At 41.5% G+C, this 20,857-nt stretch overlaps 1 protein-coding gene across 1 annotated transcript; it reads left to right on the forward strand.

The window, feature by feature from the left end:
* Positions 1-4,761: 4,761 nt before the first annotated feature.
* Positions 4,762-14,322, forward strand: nhp2 (NHP2 ribonucleoprotein homolog (yeast)). The gene is made up of 4 exons (XM_060935178.1): positions 4,762-5,024; positions 9,971-10,040; positions 13,538-13,643; positions 13,764-14,322. The coding sequence occupies exons 1-4, from the start codon at positions 4,871-4,873 to the stop codon at positions 13,887-13,889; spliced, it is 456 nt and encodes a 151-aa protein (XP_060791161.1). The 5' UTR covers positions 4,762-4,870; the 3' UTR covers positions 13,890-14,322.
* Positions 14,323-20,857: the final 6,535 nt, after the last annotated feature.

Raw genomic sequence — 20,857 nt, forward strand, 5'->3', positions numbered from 1 at the left:
TACCGGATGACATTTAATCACTGTCAACTATTAAGAGATTTAAAAGAGCGGTGAAAAGTTCCTTCAGAGTAAATAATTAAGCTTTCTTTTAAAAAACAAAAAATTGACTTTTTTTTTTTTTTTTGTCATACCGTAGGTGCTAAAGAAGGCAACTGGACTTGCTTGAAATTCTTGAAGATGTTTCACCTCTCATCCAAAAAGGTTCTTCGGTTGTGTCTAACTAGTGACTCACATGATGCCAGAGAGACACCCACAGATCACCCTAATGACACTCTAGGCTGCTAACGCCGTTCATGCCTGGCCCCCAGTGACCTACACTTACAGGATGATGGCAATGACACTCCTTAGTGTTGCTTTTGGTCCACTAGACTAGACGATAAATACCTGGAACTCTCCACTAGTCAGACAGAACTGAAGAAGCCTTTCGGATGAGTGGTGAAACGTCTTCAGGAATTTCGAGCAAGTCCAGTTGCCTTCTTCAGCACCTATGGTTTTACTCTGACCTGGATGACTGAGAACCTTCAGACATGTTTTTTTATTATATTTATTAGAATGGCTTACTAACTGTTTAAAGCATATACGCAGAACCATGGCCTCACTTTCGTTTATAAATACCTTGAGACCTCGAGAATGGCACAGGAATAGTTTTAAGCACTAACAATAAATCTCATCTCATTATCTCTAGCCGCTTTATCCTTCTACAGGGTCACAGGCAAGCTGGAGCCTATCCCAGCTGACTACGGGCGAAAGGCGGGGTACACCCTGGACAAGTCGCCAGGTCATCACAGGGCTGACACAGAGACACAGACAACCATTCACATTCACACCTACGGTCAATTTAGAGTCACCAGTTAACCTAACCTGCATGTCTTTGGACTGTGGGGGAAACCGGAGCACCCGGAGGAAACCCACGCGGACACGGGGAGAACATGCAAACTCCACACAGAAAGGCCCTTGCCGGCCCCGGGGCTCGAACCCAGGACCTTCTTGTTGTGAGGCGACAGCGCTAACCACTACACCACCGTGCCGCCACAATAAATCTAATATAGCAATTTTTCTACAATTAGTGATTTATATAGGTAGCGGTCTGAGTGATTTGTGACGTCACAGCAGGAAGTCTGTTGGTCTCATCGCCATTTCTGCTATACTAAAACGCAGAGCTGACTGCAATTCCGATCTTCCATTCTGAGCTAATTTATCACCATGCCATGTAGATGTGTTGCTGGCAGGTGCAGCAACATGACAGAAGGTGGATTTGCGTTGCATTCATGGCCCAAGAATGTTCAAACTGCAAAGATTTGGACACGTTTTGCGAGAAGTTCACGGGCACATTGGGCACCTATGAAGTGGTCTTTCCTCTGCTCTGCACATTTTACTGAAGACTCGTATGAGACCTCTGATCTGTTGAGGAGCGTTGGCTATAAGCCCATATTGAAAGAGGGTGCAGTACCAACAATTAAAGGAAAGTAAGTTCAGTTGCACCAGTTTTCCCAGAGCGTGAGCTGAGGGTTGTTGCTAAAACCCAGGAACGGGATGGGACCTCCCGGTGGTTGTTGCTAAAACCAGTGACATCCCGTTCTGTCCTGGGTTTTACAGTAATTGCCTGAGCCGAGCAGTAATGGCGGAGTACTCAGTATGGAGAAAATAGTGAATGAATGGACTGACCGTCTGATTTCTAAACTGGATATTGCTGCCATCTCGCCCTTACGTGGAAGAAGTGAATGAATGGAGAACTGAAAGTCAGATTGTTTTGAAACAATTGGCCACAAGATCAGCCTTCAACAAACAACAACACAGACGGGTAAACTCTGACTCTCATTTGGATAAAAAAAAACACCACCACCACATGGTTTACCTGCATTTAGATTAATACATGTAACTTGTATTGTGTGTTTAAGTTACCGATATAAGATTATTTAATTTGCTTCAGAATATGATTCTCAGTTCATCAGATTATTTAATTAGCCTTTTATCAGTGAAAATGCATGCATGTACATGTATGCTGCATAAGTTATAACACCTATCCTGTTTTAATGAGAGCCAACCCACAATCAGTGAAGTCAAATCAGTCTTAGTTGAGCAAGCTGGTAACGGTATTTCTTACTTTCACCATAAATTTTTATTTATATGACTTTGGTCTATAACTGTCAAAGGCCTCGGCCTTAAAGTGCACATCATGGGTAAATTCAGGAGCAAGATCAGACGTGCAGCTTGTGAACAGGCAAGGCAGCAACTGCTTGGGGCCCCCCCAAGAGTTGGGGCCTGAGGGCTTATTTATTTTGTTTTTTATTGTACTTTACCATTGTATTTTCACATTTGGAATTTAAAAAACTTTGGTTTCATACATTTTTCGTTGGTGTCAGATTATTTATAACATATTGGTGATGAACACTGGTCAGAAGGGCCCCCTGGAAATTTTTGCTTGGGGCCACAACAGACTCTAGAATTGCCTCTGAGCAAGATCAATGTAATTCTATTTTATATTAAACTTTAGTCAAATATCTGTAACATTCTGCATTCTCTGCAATTTTTTTACCTTGCGCAATACCAGAAAAATTCTGTTGAAATCAAGCCATTTGAGGCGAATTGGTCCGCCTCTGAAAAACCTGGCATTTGGATTTCCTGGCAAACACTGATTTTCGTGACGTCGTATGCGGGACGCCTCCCTCTGAATCCTACGTCAGCGCTGGTTTGTTTATGAGAAAACGACCTGGTGGTTTTCTGCAAATTTCTTCAATGTTATCACGTAATTATTAAAAAGGTTAACAGATCTATCATAGGAGGGCGTAGCAACACCAATCTTGATGGGATTAGTACTCATTGTTTCCCAAAAGCCCGGACAATGAGAGAGAAATGGGAGCGCTTGGTGTACACAGGCTGTGCACTGAAACCGTGCAAAGCTCTCGCAGCCTGTTGGCGCTTCCGCAGGTGACGTCGCGAATCTGGCTCCAGACTCCCTTGGGATTTTTCCAGATGCGTTTTGTTATTTTATTTTTTCTGCTGTAGACAGATGGCCTTGTGCAAAATTACCCTTCTGGATGAGTGTGTAAAGGGACATACTTTCATATAAAAAAGCCTAGCCTGGCAAGCCAGACTAAATGTGAATATTTAGTCTGGCCTCGATCCGTAGACATTTCCGACGGGGGAAGGAGGAACAAACTGCTGTCTTTCAAACTGTCTCTGTGCGTATAGGCCAACGCTCTGACCAATCAGCGCAACAGTAACTGTGACGTAGTCAGAGCGACAGAAAGCAATGGGGGAGACCTTGAAATAAATAATTTTTCAAAATGCGTATTAATTAATAAACAGGTTCTAGATATTAAGAAGTTTGGAGATAATGACCACAAGTTTGGAGTCTGTACCACATACACTCATTTTTTTTCCCAAGTGTTTTTCAAGGGTTTGCTTAAACTGTTTTTGAGAGTTTTTATTTAGTGGTGTTTGGTGAAATAATTTCCCTTAAATTTAAAATAACAGGAAAATAAGAAACAATCAAAAAGTAATGTTTCAAAGCTGTTTATTAATTCTTCGTACTGCACAAACTAGCCCCATCCTTTTGGCTACCAGCGGAGCCAGCTGGTAGATCAGACTTTTGCCATAGCCGGTCGGCAAAACAGCGAAAACGTCCTTCTCGAAAAGGAATGAGCGGAGAGCCTCTTCCTGCTCATGTTTCAACGAAAACTCCAAGTCTAATTCTTCTAAAACTGATTCCAAAGCGGAGTCAAACGCGCGCTGTTCACTAGCCGTAGCCATCTTTCCTGCTGTGCTTTCTCCAGCGTTGCGCAGCTTTGTCGTCACTCCTGCAAAAGCCTGCCCAAAGAATCCAAACAAAAACCTTGCGTTGTGATTGGCGGGCATGATTTGATGCCCGGGGTGTTTTTGTTGATATGGTGCGAGGCTAGACCCATTTGCTAGGCAAAAATATTTTTGGCCGCTAGGCGGGTGGGTCTAGTTTACTAGGCTAAAAAAAGCCCGAAATTGGTTCAGAATATGCACTTTAAAACCGGTTCCTGCTGTGACGTCACGCACTCAGGGCTGGCTGGCTCAGCTCGAATGCCAACTTTGCAGTCGATTTTAACTCTCAAATATATATATATGGCGGCACGGTGGTGTAGTGGTTAGCGCTGTCGCCTCACAGCAAGAAGGTCCTGGGTTCGAGCCCCGTGGCCGGCGAGGGCCTTTCTGTGTGGAGTTTGCATGTTCTCCCCGTGTCCGCGTGGGTTTCCTCCGGGTGCTCCGGTTTCCCCCACAGTCCAAAGACATGCAGGTTAGGTTAACTGGTGACTCTAAATTGACCGTAGGTGTGAATGTGAGTGTGAATGGTTGTCTGTGTCTATGTGTCAGCCCTGTGATGACCTGGCGACTTGTCCAGGGTGTACCCCGCCTTTCGCCCGTAGTCAGCTGGGATAGGCTCCAGCTTGCCTGCGACCCTGTAGAAGGATAAAGCGGCTAGAGATAATGAGAATGAGATATATATTATTCCCATTTATGCAGCATACAAGAGTCAAGGATGGAGATACTATCCACTCAGAAATATATTCAGAAATAAAGGTTCTGTGTATCTTCTTTAAGTGCAATTTTTAATTTTATTTATATATAAATAAAATTGTGCAATATAATTTTTTTTTAATTTTCCAGAGCCATACTGAAAATCATATTGTATGATGTAAGTTTTCTGAATAGTTAATAAACTAGCTTGAGGTAAACTGAGTAAGACAACTCCGGGCCGCTAGGGGCAGTGTGCTCACCGGAAGTTGCGAGCAAGAGCCGGAAGTTTGCCGGCTGGTGTCGCACGTGTGTGTTGTACAGAGAAACAGCAGAGTTGTTGGTGGGAGAAGTATTGAAGTTTCTGTCTTTTTCGGTTGTAAATATGACTAAGATAAAGAAAGAGAAGAGTGTTTCTGAGGAGGAAACCGGAGGGACGGAGAAATCCTACCAGGAATTACTGGTTAATATCAACCCCATCGCTAATCCTCTGGCTTCACGCAAGTTAAGCAAGAAACTGTACAAGTGCGTCAAAAAAGGTAAAATTTAACTAAACAAAGTGAGGAACATTAACCGGAATCGTTTCCTCGATGTGAAAAATCATGTGTGAGTTTATTACCTGCTAAATAAAATGCAAGGTATAGAGGTGGCGACAATTATCGACACAGGACATACACAGAGCCTTTATTTTTAAATAAATTTCTGAGTGGATAGTATCTCCATCCTTGACTATTGTATGCTGCATAAATAGGAATAAAAAATATATATTTTTGAGAGTTAAAATCGACCGCAAAGTTGGCATTCGAGCTGAGCCAGCCAGCCCTGATTGCATGACGTCACTTCGATAACCGGTTTTAAGGCCAGCCCTTTGACAGCTATAGACCAAAGTCATATAAATAAAAATTTATGGTGAAAGTAAGAAATACCGTTACCGACTTGCTCAACTAAGACTGATTTGACTTCACTGATTGTGGGTTGACTCTCATTAAAACAGGATGGGTGTTATAACTTATGCAGCATACATGTACATTCATGCATTTTCACTGATAAAAGGCTAATTAAATAATCAGATGAACTGAGACAATCACATTCTGAAGCAAATTAAATAATCGTATACCGGTAACGTAAATACACAATACAAGTTACATGTATTAATCTAAATGTAGGTAAACAACGAGTGTTGTTTTGTATCCAGATCGCATCTTACCCGTCTGTTCTTGATTCTTGAAGGCCGACCTTGTGGCTGATTGTTTTGAAACAATCTGACTTTCAGTTCATTCGCTTCTTCCACGTACGGGCGAGATATTGCTGCTGAGGCAAGCATATCCAGCGGAGAAATCAGATGGCTGGTCCACTCATTCTCCATTTTCTCCATACTGAGTACTCCGCCATTACTGCTCTGCTCAGGCAATTACTAAAACCTGGGACGGGATGTCACCGGTTTTAGCAACAACCGTAGGGAGGTCACTGCCCGAGCGATAATATGTCCCGTCCCGCTCCATCCCGGGTTTTAGCAACAACCCTCAGCTCACACTCTGGGAGAACTGGTGCAACTGAACTTGCTTTCCTTTTCTTGTAGTTTTCTTTTCCTTTAATTGTTGGTACTGCACCCTCTTTCAATACGGGCTTATAGCCAACGCTGCTCAACAGATCAGAGGTCTCGGACGAGTCTTCAGTAAAATGTGCAGAGCAGAGGAAAGACCACTTCGTAGGCGCCCAATGTGCCCATGAACAACTCGCAAAACGCGTCCAAATCTTTGCAGTTTGAACATTCTTGGGCCATGAATGCAACGTAAATCCACCTTCTGTCCTGTTGCTGCACCCGCCAGCAACACATCTATGTGGCATGGTGATAAATTAGCTCAAAATGGAGGATCGGAGTTGCAGTCAGCTCTGTGTTTTAGTATAACGGAAATGGCGATGAGACCGATAGACTTCCTGTTGTGACGTTACGGATGTCAAGGTTATTCACTCAGACTGCTACCTGTATGAATCATTTTAATCGTAAAAATTACTTTATGGCGGCATAGTGGTGTAGTGGTTAGCGCTGTTGCCTCACAGCAAGAAGGTCCTGGGTTCGAGCCCCGTGGCCAGCAAGGGCCTTTCTGTGCGGAGTTTGCATGTTCTCCCCGTGTCCGCGTGGGTTTCCTCCGGGTGCCCCGGTTTCCCCCACAGTCCAAAGACATGCAGGTTGGGTTAACTGATGGCTCTAAATTGACCGTAGGTGTGAATGTGAGTGTGAATGGTTGTCTGTGTCTATGTATCAGCGCTGTGATGACCTGGCGACTTGTCCAGGGTGTACCCCGCCTTTCGCCCATAGTCAGCTGGGATGGGCTTCAGCTTGCCTGCAACCCTGTAGAACAGGATAAAGCGGCTAGAGATAATGAGATGAGAAATTACTTTATTGGATTTATTGTTAGTGCTTAAAACTATTCCTGTGCCATTTTTGAGGTCTCAGGGCATTTATAAACGAAAGTGAGGCTATGGTTCTGCGTATATGCTTTAATGATCTTTTGGCCATTACAGAAGTAGAAAAGACATTCAATATGTAAATTGTGTTTGAATAATTACTCAAACTTCCACTGGAAAAAATGAGTTGATTCCTGATTACTTGGCGTATCAGATCATGTGACACTGTTCCACAATTATCAACACCTTTGTCCACAATTATCGACATCCACATGATTTATTTATTTAAAAATAATCGGGATGTGGTATTAAATTAACAAAACTTAGTTTTTGTTTAAAATTTGTTTTACATAGACTTTTATATTTAGTACAAAATATATTTTTATACAAATTTATTAATGTTGGTGCTTCTGTAAAATATGAAGTAATTCTAATATTTGTAAACAAATGAACTGATAATGTTGAACCGGTGTCAGAAAATCTTTTTATTCCATTTTCTATGTATTTTCATAGATCACATTCTGTTAATCATTCATTGTTTTGTATTAATGTCTAGTTTTGTAGTTTACCAATAAATGTCAACAGGCAATTGATATTGTAACCGCATGAAAATCCAGGTCAAAGGTCGCATGTCATTCCTCGAACTGAAATATAAAATGTCTCCTGATATTGTAATATGTGGTAGATATTTACAACAAACTGCAAAAAATCTATGTTTTCTGAATGGAATAGAAAAATCTGCATATTTCAAGCATTTAATTTTTTTTATATGCTAGGAATTTAATTCTGGTCTAATTCTATTTATTGCAACCAGATTCCAGATACTCTATAAACATTGTTATGAATCAGAAAAAAATATAAATCACAGCACTTTATTTTTTTTAAATACTTCATCAACAACCCTGATTCCAGAAAAGTTGGGACAAAGTACAAATTATAAATAAAAACGGAATGCAATAATTTACAAATCTCAAAAACTGATATTGTATTCACAATAGAACATAGACAACATATCAAATGTCGAAAGTGAGACATTTTGAAATTTCATGCCAAATATTGGCTCATTTGAAATTTCATGACAGCAACACATCTCAAAAAAGTTGGGACAGGGGCAATAAGAGGCTGGAAAAGTTAAAGGTACAAAAAAGGAACAGTTGGAGGACCAAATTGCAACTCATTAGGTCAATTGGCAATAGGTCATTAACATGACTGGGTATAAAAAGAGCATCTTGGAGTGGCAGCGGCTCTCAGAAGTAAAGATGGGAAGAGGATCACCAATCCCCCTAATTCTGCACCGACAAATAGTGGAGCAATATCAGAAAGGAGTTCGACAGTGTAAAATTGCAAAGAGTTTGAACATATCATCATCTACAGTGCATAATATCATCAAAAGATTCAGAGAATCTGGAAGAATCTCTGTGCGTAAGGGTCAAGGCCGGAAAACCATACTGGGTGCCCGTGATCTTCGGGCCCTTAGACGGCACTGCATCAGATACAGGCATGTGTATTGGAAATCACAAAATGGGCTCAGGAATATTTCCAGAGAACATTATTTGTGAACACAATTCACCGTGCCATCCGCCGTTGCCAGCTAAAACTCTATAGTTCAAAGAAGAAGCCGTATCTACACATGATCCAGAAGCGCAGACGTCTTCTCTGGGCCAAGGCTCATTTAAAATGGACTGTGGCAAAGTGGAAAACTGTTCTGTGGTCAGACGAATCAAAATTTGAAGTTCTTTATGGAAATCAGGAACGCTGTGTCATTCGGACTAAAGAGGAGAAGGACGACCCAAGTTGTTATCAGTGCTCAGTTCAGAAGCCTGCATCTCTGATGGTATGGGGTTGCATTAGTGCATGTGGCATGGGCAGCTTACACATCTTGCAAGACACCATCAATGCTGAAAGGTATATCCAGGTTCTAGAGCAACATATGCTCCCATCCAGACGACGTCTCTTTCAGGGAAGACCTTGCATTTTCCAACATGACAATGCCAAACCACATACTGCATCAATTACAGCATCATGGCTGCGTAGAAGAAGGGTCCAGGTACTGAACTGGCCAGCCTGCAGTCCAGATCTTTCACCCATAGAAAACATTTGGCGCATCATAAAACGGAAGATACGACAAAAAAGACCTAAGACAGTTGAGCAACTAGAATCCTACATTAGACAAGAATGGGTTAACATTCCTATCCCTAAACTTGAGCAACTTGTCTCCTCAGTCCCCAGACGTTTACAGACTGTTGTAAAGAGAAAAGGGGATGTCTCCCAGTGGTAAACATGGCCTTGTCCCAACTTTTTTGAGATGTGTTGTTGTCATGAAATTTAAAATCACCTAATTTTTCTCTTTAAATGATACATTTTCTCAGTTTAAACATTTGATATGTCATCTATGTTCTATTCTGAATAAAATATGGAATTTTGAAACTTCTGCATCATTGCATTCCGTTTTTATTTACAATTTGTACTTTGTCCCAACTTTTTTGGAATCGGGGTTGTACTTCAACAATGTTGCACAAAGCTCGATCCATAGCCTAACGTTTATAAATGTCACTTAATTCCACAGGGTGTCGATAATGGTGGACACCGGTGAAAGTGATCACTATTATCGACACCTCACATGACTTCTCAAACGTGCGTTTAGATACAAAATGGCGACCGTCAAATGAAAGAGTAAGAAACAAAGTAGGTTTCAACAAGGAGATCATGAAATATCGGTCAATTTGATCAGTCCAAACATGTCCATGATCTTTCCACCATGCTTACCTGCGATGATAACGTCCGGGTTTTCCTCAGATTGCTGATCGTGCTGAAAAAAAATTCCATCTCAGGTAACGAGCTGTCATCAGACGACAAGATCAAAGGGCGAGGCGGGTCTTCCGGTTGATGAATTAACCAGTAATAACTGTTGTAACTGAAACTCACCTTTGTAAATAAAAAAATTGGTAAATCTGAAAAGGTGTCGATAATTATAGACTGTCGATAATTGTAGCTGCCAATCTTCCTGTTTAATAAAATGCAAGATAGTTATTATATAAAGTCTTTTTTTTTAAATGTCATTTCTGTTATTCTGCAGCGGCCAAGCACAAACAGATTCGCCGAGGAGTCAAAGAAGTACAAAAGTTCATCAATAAAGGAGAAAAGGGGTAAGGATAAATGTTTTTGTAGTGGGGTGCACAAACTTTTGCAACCCAGGATTTCTGGGGGGGGGGGGGGGGGGGGAGCACCATGTGACTGCAGCACAGGTTTATTTTATGAAGATAATTCAGATGTTCCAAATATTAAACACATTCTGGCGAACGCGCATCTTAACATTTTTAATTCCTTAATATTTTTCACCTACAAACCCACAGGAGTTCCACTGTTACCCCTTTTCCACCAAATCAGTTCCAGGGCTGGTTCGGGGCCAGTGCTGGTGCTGGTTCACAACTCGTTCAACTTGCGAGCCAGCTGAGAACCAGTTTGCTTTTCCATCGCTCGCGGTGCTAAGCGGAGCCACGCCATTACGTCGCTGTATACGTCATTACGTCACTGTATACGTCAGTTACGTCACTGTATACGGAAGTTACGGCGCTACGTTTACATAAACCTTGGCGCGAATATCAAATCAAGTTTATTTGTAGAGCGCTTTTAACAATAAACATTGTCGCAAAGCAGCTTTACAGAATTTGAACGACTTAAAACATGAGCTAATTTTATCCCTAATCTATCCCCAATGAGCAAGCCTGTGGCGACGGTGGCAAGGAAAAACTCCCTCAGACGACATGAGGAAGAAACCTCGAGAGGAACCAGACTCAAAAGGGAACCCATCCTCATTTGGGCAACAACAGACAGCCTGACTATAATATTAACAGTTTTAACAGGTATAACCCTCAACTGTCCTCATGGGGCCGTCCTTCACAGGAGTGGGGCGATAAAACTCCGACCAGACACAGGGCACCAGGATGGATCAAGCAGGTCCGAGGGGCAGAAGAGGCCAGCATCTCAATCCCAGGATCAACATGTAACTCAGAGGGACGGATGGGGGGGGAGAGAGAGAGAAAGAAAACACATTGTTAGGTATGCCCTAAAAATGACAAGTATTAAATCTGTGTGGTAGGCTCGCAGAGACGAGAGTCTTTACATCAGGCATAACACACAATGGCATGTTAATATGGTAAAAAATATATCATGACCTGCTCTGGCTGGATGCTTGATTGGGTGATGGGAGCACACTCCTCAGCAATGATGAGATGCAGAGGGGACCCTTAGGCCTGGCCAAGACAATTCAGTTACATTTCACTATCAAAGCAAAAACAACATGGAAGAAGCAGCAACGGCAACAACAATAATAATAATGGATGACTTCGCGTTTGTACAGCTGCTGCTTCTCGTCGCTTAAAATTGGCGATCTTTCGCGGTCTTGTTATTGTTGTTGGTCTTAACAACTCCGCCCCCCCCGCTGACATAAGCAGTTCTTTCCTCAGGCCCAGCAGAGAGTTGGTGCTAGCCTGGAACCGGTTTTTCTGGCCCCAGAGCCAGTTCTTTGTCAGTGGAAACAGAAAACCCGGTTCCAAACTAAGCACTGGCCCCGAACCAGCCCTGGAACTGCTTTGGTGGGAAAGGGGCATGTGAGGGCTGTTCCACAATCACCGTCGTTTTTCTGAATAACACCAACTAGGTCCAGTGCATATGCGCGCGCGTGTAATATAATCCTGGACTATTTTACAGGGACACACCTACAGCAGTAATGTCTCATATAACTTATGTTTGTAAGCATCAGATGCGGGCTCAGATTCGATCTTGTGGTCATTTAATTTAATTCTACTTTAATTATTACACTTAGATTTTACTGGTTAAATGCAGAATTGCCTTCTTTTTTAGCATTAACTAGGTTTTGCTTTGGGATGTATACAGTACTTTCATTCAAAATAGAAAGATATTTAAATGGAAGTTACAGTGGTGCTTGAAAGTTTGTGAACCCTTTAGAATTTTCTATATTTCTGCATAAATGACTTTAAAACAACATCAGATTTTCATACAAGTCCTAAAAGTAGATAAAGAGAACCCAGTTAAACAAATAAGACAAAAATATTATACTTGGTCATTTATTTATTGAGAAAAATGATCCAATATTATATCCATGAGTGGCAAAAGTATGTGAACCTTTGCTTTCAGTATCTGCTGTGACCCCCTTGTGCAGCAATAACTGCAACTAAACATTTCCGGTAACTGTTGATCAGTCCTGCACACTGGCTTGGAGGAATTTTAGCCCATTCCTCCATACAGAACAGCTTCAACTCTGGGATGTTGGTGGGTTTCCTCACATGAACTGCTTGCTTCAGGTCCTTCCACAACATTTCGGTTGGATTAAGGTCAGGACTTTGACTTGGCCATTCCAAAGCATTAACTTTATTCTTCTTTAACCATTCTTTGGTAGAACGACCAAACCATGATACTACCACCACCATGTTTCACAGATGGGATAAGGTTCTTATGCTGGAATGCAGTGTTTTCCTTTCGCCAAACATAACACTTCTCATTTAAACCAAAAAGTTCTATTTTGGTCTCATCTGTCCACAGAACATTTTTCCAAAAGCCTTCTAGCTTGCCCACGTGATCTTTAGCAAACTGGAGATGAGCAATAATGTTCTTTTTGGAGAGTAGTGGCTTTCTCCTTGCAACCCTGCCATGCACACCGTTGCTGTTCAGTGTTCTTCTGATGGTGGACTCATGAACATTAACATTAGCCAATGTGAGAGAGGCCTTCAGTTGCTTAGAAGTTTACCCTGAGGTCCTTTGTGACCTTGCCAACTATTACATCCCTTGCTCTTGGAGTGATCTTTGTTGGTCGACCACTCCTGGGGAGGGTAACAATGGTCTTGAATTTCCTCCATTTGTACACAATCTGTCTGACTGTGGATTGGTGGAGTCCAAACTCTTTCGAGATGGGTTTGTAACCTTTTCCAGCCTGATGAGCATCAAAGACGCTTTTTCTGAGGTCCTCAGAAATCTCCTTTGTTCATGCCATGATGCACTTCCACAAACGTGTGTTGTGAAGATCAGACTTTGATAGATCCCTGTTCTTTAAATAAAACAGGGTGCCCACTCACACCTGATTGTCATCCTATTGATTGAAAACACCTGACTCTAATTTCACCTTCAAATCAAGTGCTAATCCTAGAGGTTCACATACTTTTGCCACTCACAGATATGTAATATTGGATCATTTTCCTCAATAAATAAATGACCAAGTATAATATTTTTGTCTCATTTGTTTAACTGGGTTCTCTTTATCTACTTTTAGGACTTGTGTGAAAACCTGATGTTGTTTTAGGTCATATTTATGCAGAAATATAGAAAATTCTAAAGGGTTCACAAACTTTCAAGCACCACTGTATGATTTAGATTAATTGGCTAATAAAAAAAAATGGATCGATTAATTGCTAGAAATTATTTGCAGCCTTGCTCTGTTGACTAAAATATAAACAAACTTTAAAGTACTAAAGCAGACACCACTCACTACCATATATTTATTTTTATTTATTTCTGTACGTTTATCATTTTTACTTGTTTGAGTTGAAGTACTTTGCTGTGGCTGCGTCTGGTCCGCAGTCGATGATCTAATATTAATTTCATCACTAAGTATTCTTGCCTTTTTCAGGATTGTGGTACTTGCCGGAGATACACTTCCAATTGACGTGTACTGCCACTTACCAGTCATGTGCGAGGACAAAAATCTGCCCTACGCTTACATTCCATCGAAGGTGGTGAGTGATGGAATGTTGCATTTGCGTTTTGGATAACGTTTGTGTTTAACATTTCTCTCTTTTCATACATTGTGCTTTGCAGCAGGTCTTAACATCTCTGTATGTTTAATTTCTATCCAGGACCTGGGATCCTCAGCTGGTTCGAAAAGGCCCACTTGCGTGATCATGATAAAACCACACGAAGAATACAAGAATGCTTATGATGAGTGTCTGGAAGAAGTTTCTGCCCTGCCCAAGCCTTTATGAGTGCTTTCGGCACCGTTGTGCATGTGGTGTGTGAACCTACTCGCAATACGTGGCTTAGAAGTGAAGTCCTTATTGAGTTTGTGGGTTGTGTAGAAGTTGGACCATCTAATTCACTTCCTCGGTGCTTCATGGACTATCAATGGTTGTTGATTTTGGACTGCAACATCAGGAATTCTGATATAAACAGTAGAAGTAGAAGCCGGTTAATTTTATATTTTTGGTTGAAACATTGACTGTATTTCTGTTCTGCTCTCGTATTAAGAGAACGTTCATTTTATTTTGTGTTGTTGCTTTTTAGTTGTAAGATTATATTAGTATTTGGATCAGATGTCATGACTGTTGAGCCTGATGTCTTTTACCTGTGTATTTTTCCTAATGTGCATGAATAAACTTAAACGCTGGGGCAAAAATGGCCCACGGTAATGCCACAGAAGTGTTGCAGATCATTCTAAGTTCAGGCCCATTTCATATCACTACATGTAACGGAGCTTCTTTTAACACAGCACCTCATCTGTGTAAGGATATTACAACTGATTGTGACGGCACTGCTATATCCATTTGCAAAAAGAGTTCATTCATTATTTGTTAAAATCTCAAAGAAAAGCTATTAACTATTAAAAGTATTAACTTTTATGTTTCATGTTGCTTCCGTTTTTGTGTTTTAACCTTTTAATTACAACCCTGATTCCAAAAAAGTTGGGACAAAGTACAAATTGTAAACAAAAACGGAATGCAATAATTTACAAATCTCAAAAACTGATATTGTATTCACAATAGAACATAGACAACATATCAAATGTCAAAAGTGAGACATTTTGAAATTTCATGCCAAATATTGGCTCATTTGAAATTTCATGACAGCAACACATCTCAAAAAAGTTGGGACAGGGGCAATAAGAGGCTGGAAAAGTTAAAGGTACAAAAAAGGAACAGCTGGAGGACCAAATTGCAACTCATTAGGTCAATTGGAAATAGGTCATTAACATGACTGGGTATAAAAAGAGCATCTTGGAGTGGCAGCGGCTCTCAGAAGTAAAGATGGGAAGAGGATCACCAATCCCCCTAATTCTGCACCGACAAATAGTGGAGCAATATCAGAAAGGAGTTCGACAGTGTAAAATTGCAAAGAGTTTGAACATATCATCTACAATGCATAATATCATCAAAAGATTCAGAGAATCTGGAAGAATCTCTGTGCGTAAGGGTCAAGGCCGGAAAACCATACTGGGTGCCCGTGATCTTCGGGCCCTTAGACGGCACTGCATCACATACAGGCATGCTTCTGTATTGGAAATCACAAAATGGGCTCAGGAATATTTCCAGAGAACATTATCTGTGAACACAATTCACCGTGCCATCCGCCGTTGCCAGCTAAAACTCTATAGTTCAAAGAAGAAGCCGTATCTAAACATGATCCAGAAGTGCAGACGTCTTCTCTGGGCCAAGGCTCATTTAAAATGGACTGTGGCAAAGTGGAAAACTGTTCTGTGGTCAGACGAATCAAAATGTGAAGTTCTTTATGGAAATCAGGGACGCCGTGTCATTCGGACTAAAGAGGAGAAGGACGACCCAAGTTGTTATCAGCACTCAGTTCAGAAGCCTGCATCTCTGATGGTATGGGGTTGCATTAGTGCGTGTGGTATGGGCAGCTTACACATCTGGAAAGACACCGTCAATGCTGAAAGGTATATCCAGGTTCTAGAGCAACATATGCTCCCATCCAGACGACGTCTCTTTCAGGGAAGACCTTGCATTTTCCAACATGACAATGCCAAACCACATACTGCATCAATTACAGCATCATGGCTGCGTAGAAGAAGGGTCCGGGTACTGAACTGGCCAGCCTGCAGTCCAGATCTTTCACCCATAGAAAACATTTGGCGCATCATAAAACGGAAGATACGACAAAAAAGACCTAAGACGGTTCTTCTTAGGTCCTAGAATCCTACATTAGACAAGAATGGGTTAACATTCCTCTCCCTAAACTTGAGCAACTTGTCTCCTCAGTCCCCAGACGTTTACAGACTGTTGTAAAGAGAAAAGGGGATGTCTCACAGTGGTAAACATGGCCTTGTCCCAACTTTTTTGAGATGTGTTGTTGTCATGAAATTTAAAATCACCTAATTTTTCTCTTTAAATGATACATTTTCTCAGTTTAAACATTTGATATGTCATTTATGTTCTATTCTGAATAAAATATGGAATTTTGAAACTTCCACATCATCGCATTCCGTTTTTATTTACAATTTGTACTTTGTCCCAACTTTTTTGGAATCGGGGTTGTATGCCGCAACCCTGCTATAACAAATACTTTTACTATGAACTTTCACACACAATTAAGTTTGTGTCCTCTGCCTTTAATGACCATGAGACAGTGTCTTCAAAAAAACAAAACCAACCCATCACTGGGCCATGTGCTCTTCTTCTTCTTTACCTTTATTTAACCAGGAATAATCCCATTGAGATTCAGAATCTCTTTTGGAAGGGGATCCTGGCCAAGAGAGCAGCACAGTAGGTCCACATAAAGTACACAATTGAAAAAAACAACAAAACAAATTGGCAAATCACTTCATTACATTATAATCACCAGCTGCGTTCAGTAAGAGGACATGTGCATTCAGTAGTCAAATAGTCCTTGATCCTAGCTTTAAAATCTTCCATACTTGGGAGGTAATCCAATTTAAGATGACTCCGTAATTTATACCAGTACGAGGGTGCGAATGCTTTAAAGGCACTTTCACCAAAGACAGTCCGCGTACGAGGAATGGTGTACTTTATCAATCTATCGAGCCGGAGACTACAGCTTTTAGTGGTGACTTTAAGAGTCAAAAGAGAACATAAATAAGGAGGCAAGTCACACATGATGGCCTTGTAAAGAAAACTGTACCAGTGTTCCCATCTACGATTGTGCAGAGAAGGCCAACCAACACTCTCATATACAGTTGTGTTCAAAATAATATCAGTGTGTTTAAAAACATGAGTAAAGCTCAAAATCCTTATAATAGTTTTTATTTCCATGCATTGGGAACACTGCACATTATATTCTACATCAAAACATGAAGAAAAATTGATCAATATTTTAATTACTTTACAGAAAATGAAGAAAAATGAACATTGGGCTGTTCAAAAAAATAGCAGTGTCTGCATTTTTCATTACAAACTCCAAATATTTACTGTATAAACTGAAAAAATCTTAAGGATTTAGTGTTCCTGTGAATCACTAAACTAATATTTAGTTGTATAACCACGGTTTCTGAGATCTTCTGGCACCTGTGAACAGGTATTAGCCCAGGATGATTTGACAACATTTCACAATTCCTCTGCATTTCTTGGTTTTGCCTCAGAAACAGCATTTTTGATGTCACCCCACAAGTTTTCTATCGGATTAAGGTCCGGGGATTGGGATGGCCACTCCATAACTTTCATTTTGTTGGTCTTGAACCCTGATGCTGCTCGCTTACTGGTGTGTTTGGGGTCGTTGTCTTGTTGAAACACCCATTTCAAGGGCATTTCCTCTTCAGCATAAGGCAACATGACCTCCTCAAGTATTTTGATATATGCAAACTGATCCATGATCCCTGGTATGCGATAAATGGGCCCAACACCACAGTAAGAGAAACATTCCCATATCATGATGCTTGCACCACCATGCTTCACTGTCTTCAGAGTGTACTGTGGCTTGAATTCAGTGTTTGGGGGTCGTCTGAAAAGCTGTCTGCGGCTCTTGGACCCAAAAAGAACAATTTTACTTTCATCAGTCCACAAAATGTTTTTCCATTTCTCTTTAGGCCAGTCGATGTGTTCTTTGGCAAATTGTATCCTCTTCAGCACGTCTTTTTTTTAACAGTGGAACTTTGTGGGAGCTTCTTGCCGATAGATTAGCTTCACACAGGCATCTTCTAATTGTCACAGTACTCACAGGTAACTTCAGACCGTCTTTGATCACCCTGGAGCTGATCATTGGCTGAGTCTTTGCCATTCTGGCTATTCTTCGATCCATTAGAATGGTAGTCTTCTGTTTTCTTCCACGTCTCTCTGGCTTTGCTGTCCATTTTAAAGCACTGGAGATCATTTTAGCCGAGCAGCCCATCATTTTCTGCACTTCTTTACAGTATACGTTTTACCTCTCCAATCAACGTTTTAATCATCGTTCTGAACAATGTCTGGAACGACCCATGTTTCTCATGTTTTCAGAGAGAAATGGATGTACAACATGTGCTGGCTTCATCCTTAAATTAGGGCCACCTGACTGACATCTGTTTTTTCACAGAATGAATGATCTCACTAATTAAACTCCACACTGCTATTATTTTGAACACGTCCCTTTCACTTAATTATTCGATTACACAGACTCAGGAGCATGCATATCATGAATGTTGGGTCTGTTGGTTTTCTATGACTCTACTACGCCTACTGGTAAATTATTTGCCATGTAGTAATATAATTTCCACCAAAAACAGTGATTGATCTGGTTAGTCGTGTTGGACTGCTATTATTTTGAACACAAGTGTAGGCTGCAGTGATGAGTTCGAAAACCCGAATCCATTACAAACCTTAATGCTGCATGATGCACTGAATCCAGCATTTTCAGAGAGGAGAGATTTGCATGCATGTATGTCACCGTAGTCAAGTATCAATAAAAAAGTTGCCTGTATCAGTCTTTTTCTCGCACTAAACGATAAACAACTTTTGTTTCTATAGTAGAAACCCAGTTTAACCCTGAGTTTCTTTGTAAGACACTCAATATGGTATTTAAAAGACAGAAGTCAGACCCTCTTGTGAAAGGGTTCAAAAACTTTCAAGCACCACTGTAGCTATCTCAGTGAAATGCCATGGATTTGAACATTATCCTTCTTGACAACAGAAGAGTCGATTATTTTCTGCGCGGCAGAGACTCTTGGTAGTATTGCAGTCGTTAACCACCACATTGTGGCTGGAAATCATGTGACCTCCACTCAACCAGCTTCTCTCGATGTCGGAGCATGATATAAACATTTCCCACACCAACTGTGTCAAACCCATGTCCTGCTGTTTTGTATTCAGCCAACACAAATTTGCAAAGCATGCTATAATACACTGCTGTAACTACATACTACTCAGGACATTAGACATTTACTGTACATGAGACAAGTCTGGTTTAAATCTACATCTATCTGCTGTGTTTGATACAAGTGACACCTGCATCTGATCCAGAAATATCAGGTGGTAGCCTTCAGTGTGGGACGGACCTTCTTGCCTCACAGCAAGAAGGTCCGGGTTCGAGCCCCGTGGCTGGCGAGGGCCTTTCTGTGTGGAGTTTGCATGTTCTCCCCGTGTCCGCGTGGGTTTCCTCCGGGTGCTCCGGTTTCCCCCACAGTCCAAAGACACGCAGGTTAGGTTAACTGGTGACTCTAAATTGACCGTAGGTGTGAATGTGAGTGTGAATGGTTGTCTGTGTCTATGTGTCAGCCCTGTGATGACCTGGCGACTTGTCCAGGGTGTACCCCGCCTTTCGCCCGTAGTCAGCTGGGATAGGCTCCAGCTTGCCTGCGACCCTGTAGAACAGGATAAAGCGGCTACAGATAATGAGATGAGATGAGCCTTCAGTGTGGTTCAGTGATTCATTCCAAATCCCAAAATGTATAACGCAGTGGAAACACCTACGATTATGTTCATTGAGCATGAAAAGAGGAGAGATGCGAGATAAAGGCATGTTGTTTCTTAGCACAGGAAAGCCTGCACAAGTTCTTCTTAAAACTGTTTCTTACCATCATACACTCACTGGCGACTTTATTAGGACCACCCATCCACCTGCTGTTTGATGCAGTTCTCTAATCAGCCGATCCCTTGACGGCAGCACAATGCATAAAATCATGCAGATAGAAATCAAGAGCTTCAGTTAATATTCACTTCAAACATCAGAATGGGAGAACTTGTGATCTCAAAATGTGACTTTCACTGTGGTACGGGTGTTGGTTTGAGCCAGATGGACTGGTTTGAGTATTTCAGAAACTGCTGATCTCCTGGGGTTTTCACACACAACAGTCTCTAGGGTTTACACAGAATGGTGTAAAAAACAAAACCCACCGAGTGAGCAACAGCATCGGCATGCAACAGCAGAAGACCACATTGGGTTCCACTTCTGCAGCCAAGAACAGGAATTTTAGAATCAAGAACAAGTTCTTATTAATGTGGCCAGCGTGTGTGTGTGTGTGTCTATATATACTGTACTTAGAACCATTACAGATATTCATCATTCATTCTCTAGCCGCTTTATCCTGTTCTACAGGGTCGCAGGCAAGCTGGAGCCTATCCCAGCTGACTACGGGCGAAAGGCAGGGTACACCCTGGACAAGTCGCCAGGTCATCACAGGGCTGACACATAGACACAGACAACCATTCACACTCACATTCACACCTACGCTCAATTTAGAGTCACCAGTTAACCTAACCTGCATGTCTTTGGACTGTGGGGGAAACCGGAGCACCCGGAGGAAACCCACGCGGACACGGGGAGAACATGCAAACTCCGCACAGAAAGGCCCTCGCCGGCCACGGGGCTCGAACCCGGACCTTCTTGCTGTGAGGCGACAGCGCTAACCACTACACCACCGTGCTGCCCCATTACAGATATTGGTTCCACTAAAGTCCACTTTATGCTGTACAGTGGTGCTTGAAAGTTTGTGAACCCTTTAGAATTTTCTATATTTCTGCATAAATATGACCTAAAACATCATCAGATTTTCACACAAGTCCTAAAAGTAGACATAGAGAACCCAGTTAAACAATTGAGACAAAAATATTACACTTGGTCATTTATTTATTGAGGAAAATGATCCAATATTACATATCTGTGAGTGGCAAAAGTATGTGAACCTTTGCTTTCAGTATCTGGTGTGAGCCCCTTGTGCAGCAATAACTGCAACTAAACATTTCCAGTAACTATTGATCAGTCCTGCACACTGGCTTGGAGGAATTTTAGCCCATTC

The sequence above is a fragment of the Neoarius graeffei genome, chromosome 12, assembly GCF_027579695.1.
Source record: "Neoarius graeffei isolate fNeoGra1 chromosome 12, fNeoGra1.pri, whole genome shotgun sequence".
In the NCBI taxonomy this organism is placed as follows: Eukaryota; Metazoa; Chordata; class Actinopteri; order Siluriformes; family Ariidae; genus Neoarius; species Neoarius graeffei.

Coding starts and splice junctions, on each gene's coding strand:
- nhp2 (XM_060935178.1), top strand. CDS start 4,871: ATGACTAAGATAAAGAAAGAGAAGAGTGTTTCTGAGGAGGAAACCGGA. Junction 10,041..13,537: donor ATCAATAAAGGAGAAAAGGG/GTAAGGATAAAT, acceptor TGCCTTTTTCAG/GATTGTGGTACTTGCCGGAG. Junction 13,644..13,763: donor CTTACATTCCATCGAAGGTG/GTGAGTGATGGA, acceptor ATTTCTATCCAG/GACCTGGGATCCTCAGCTGG.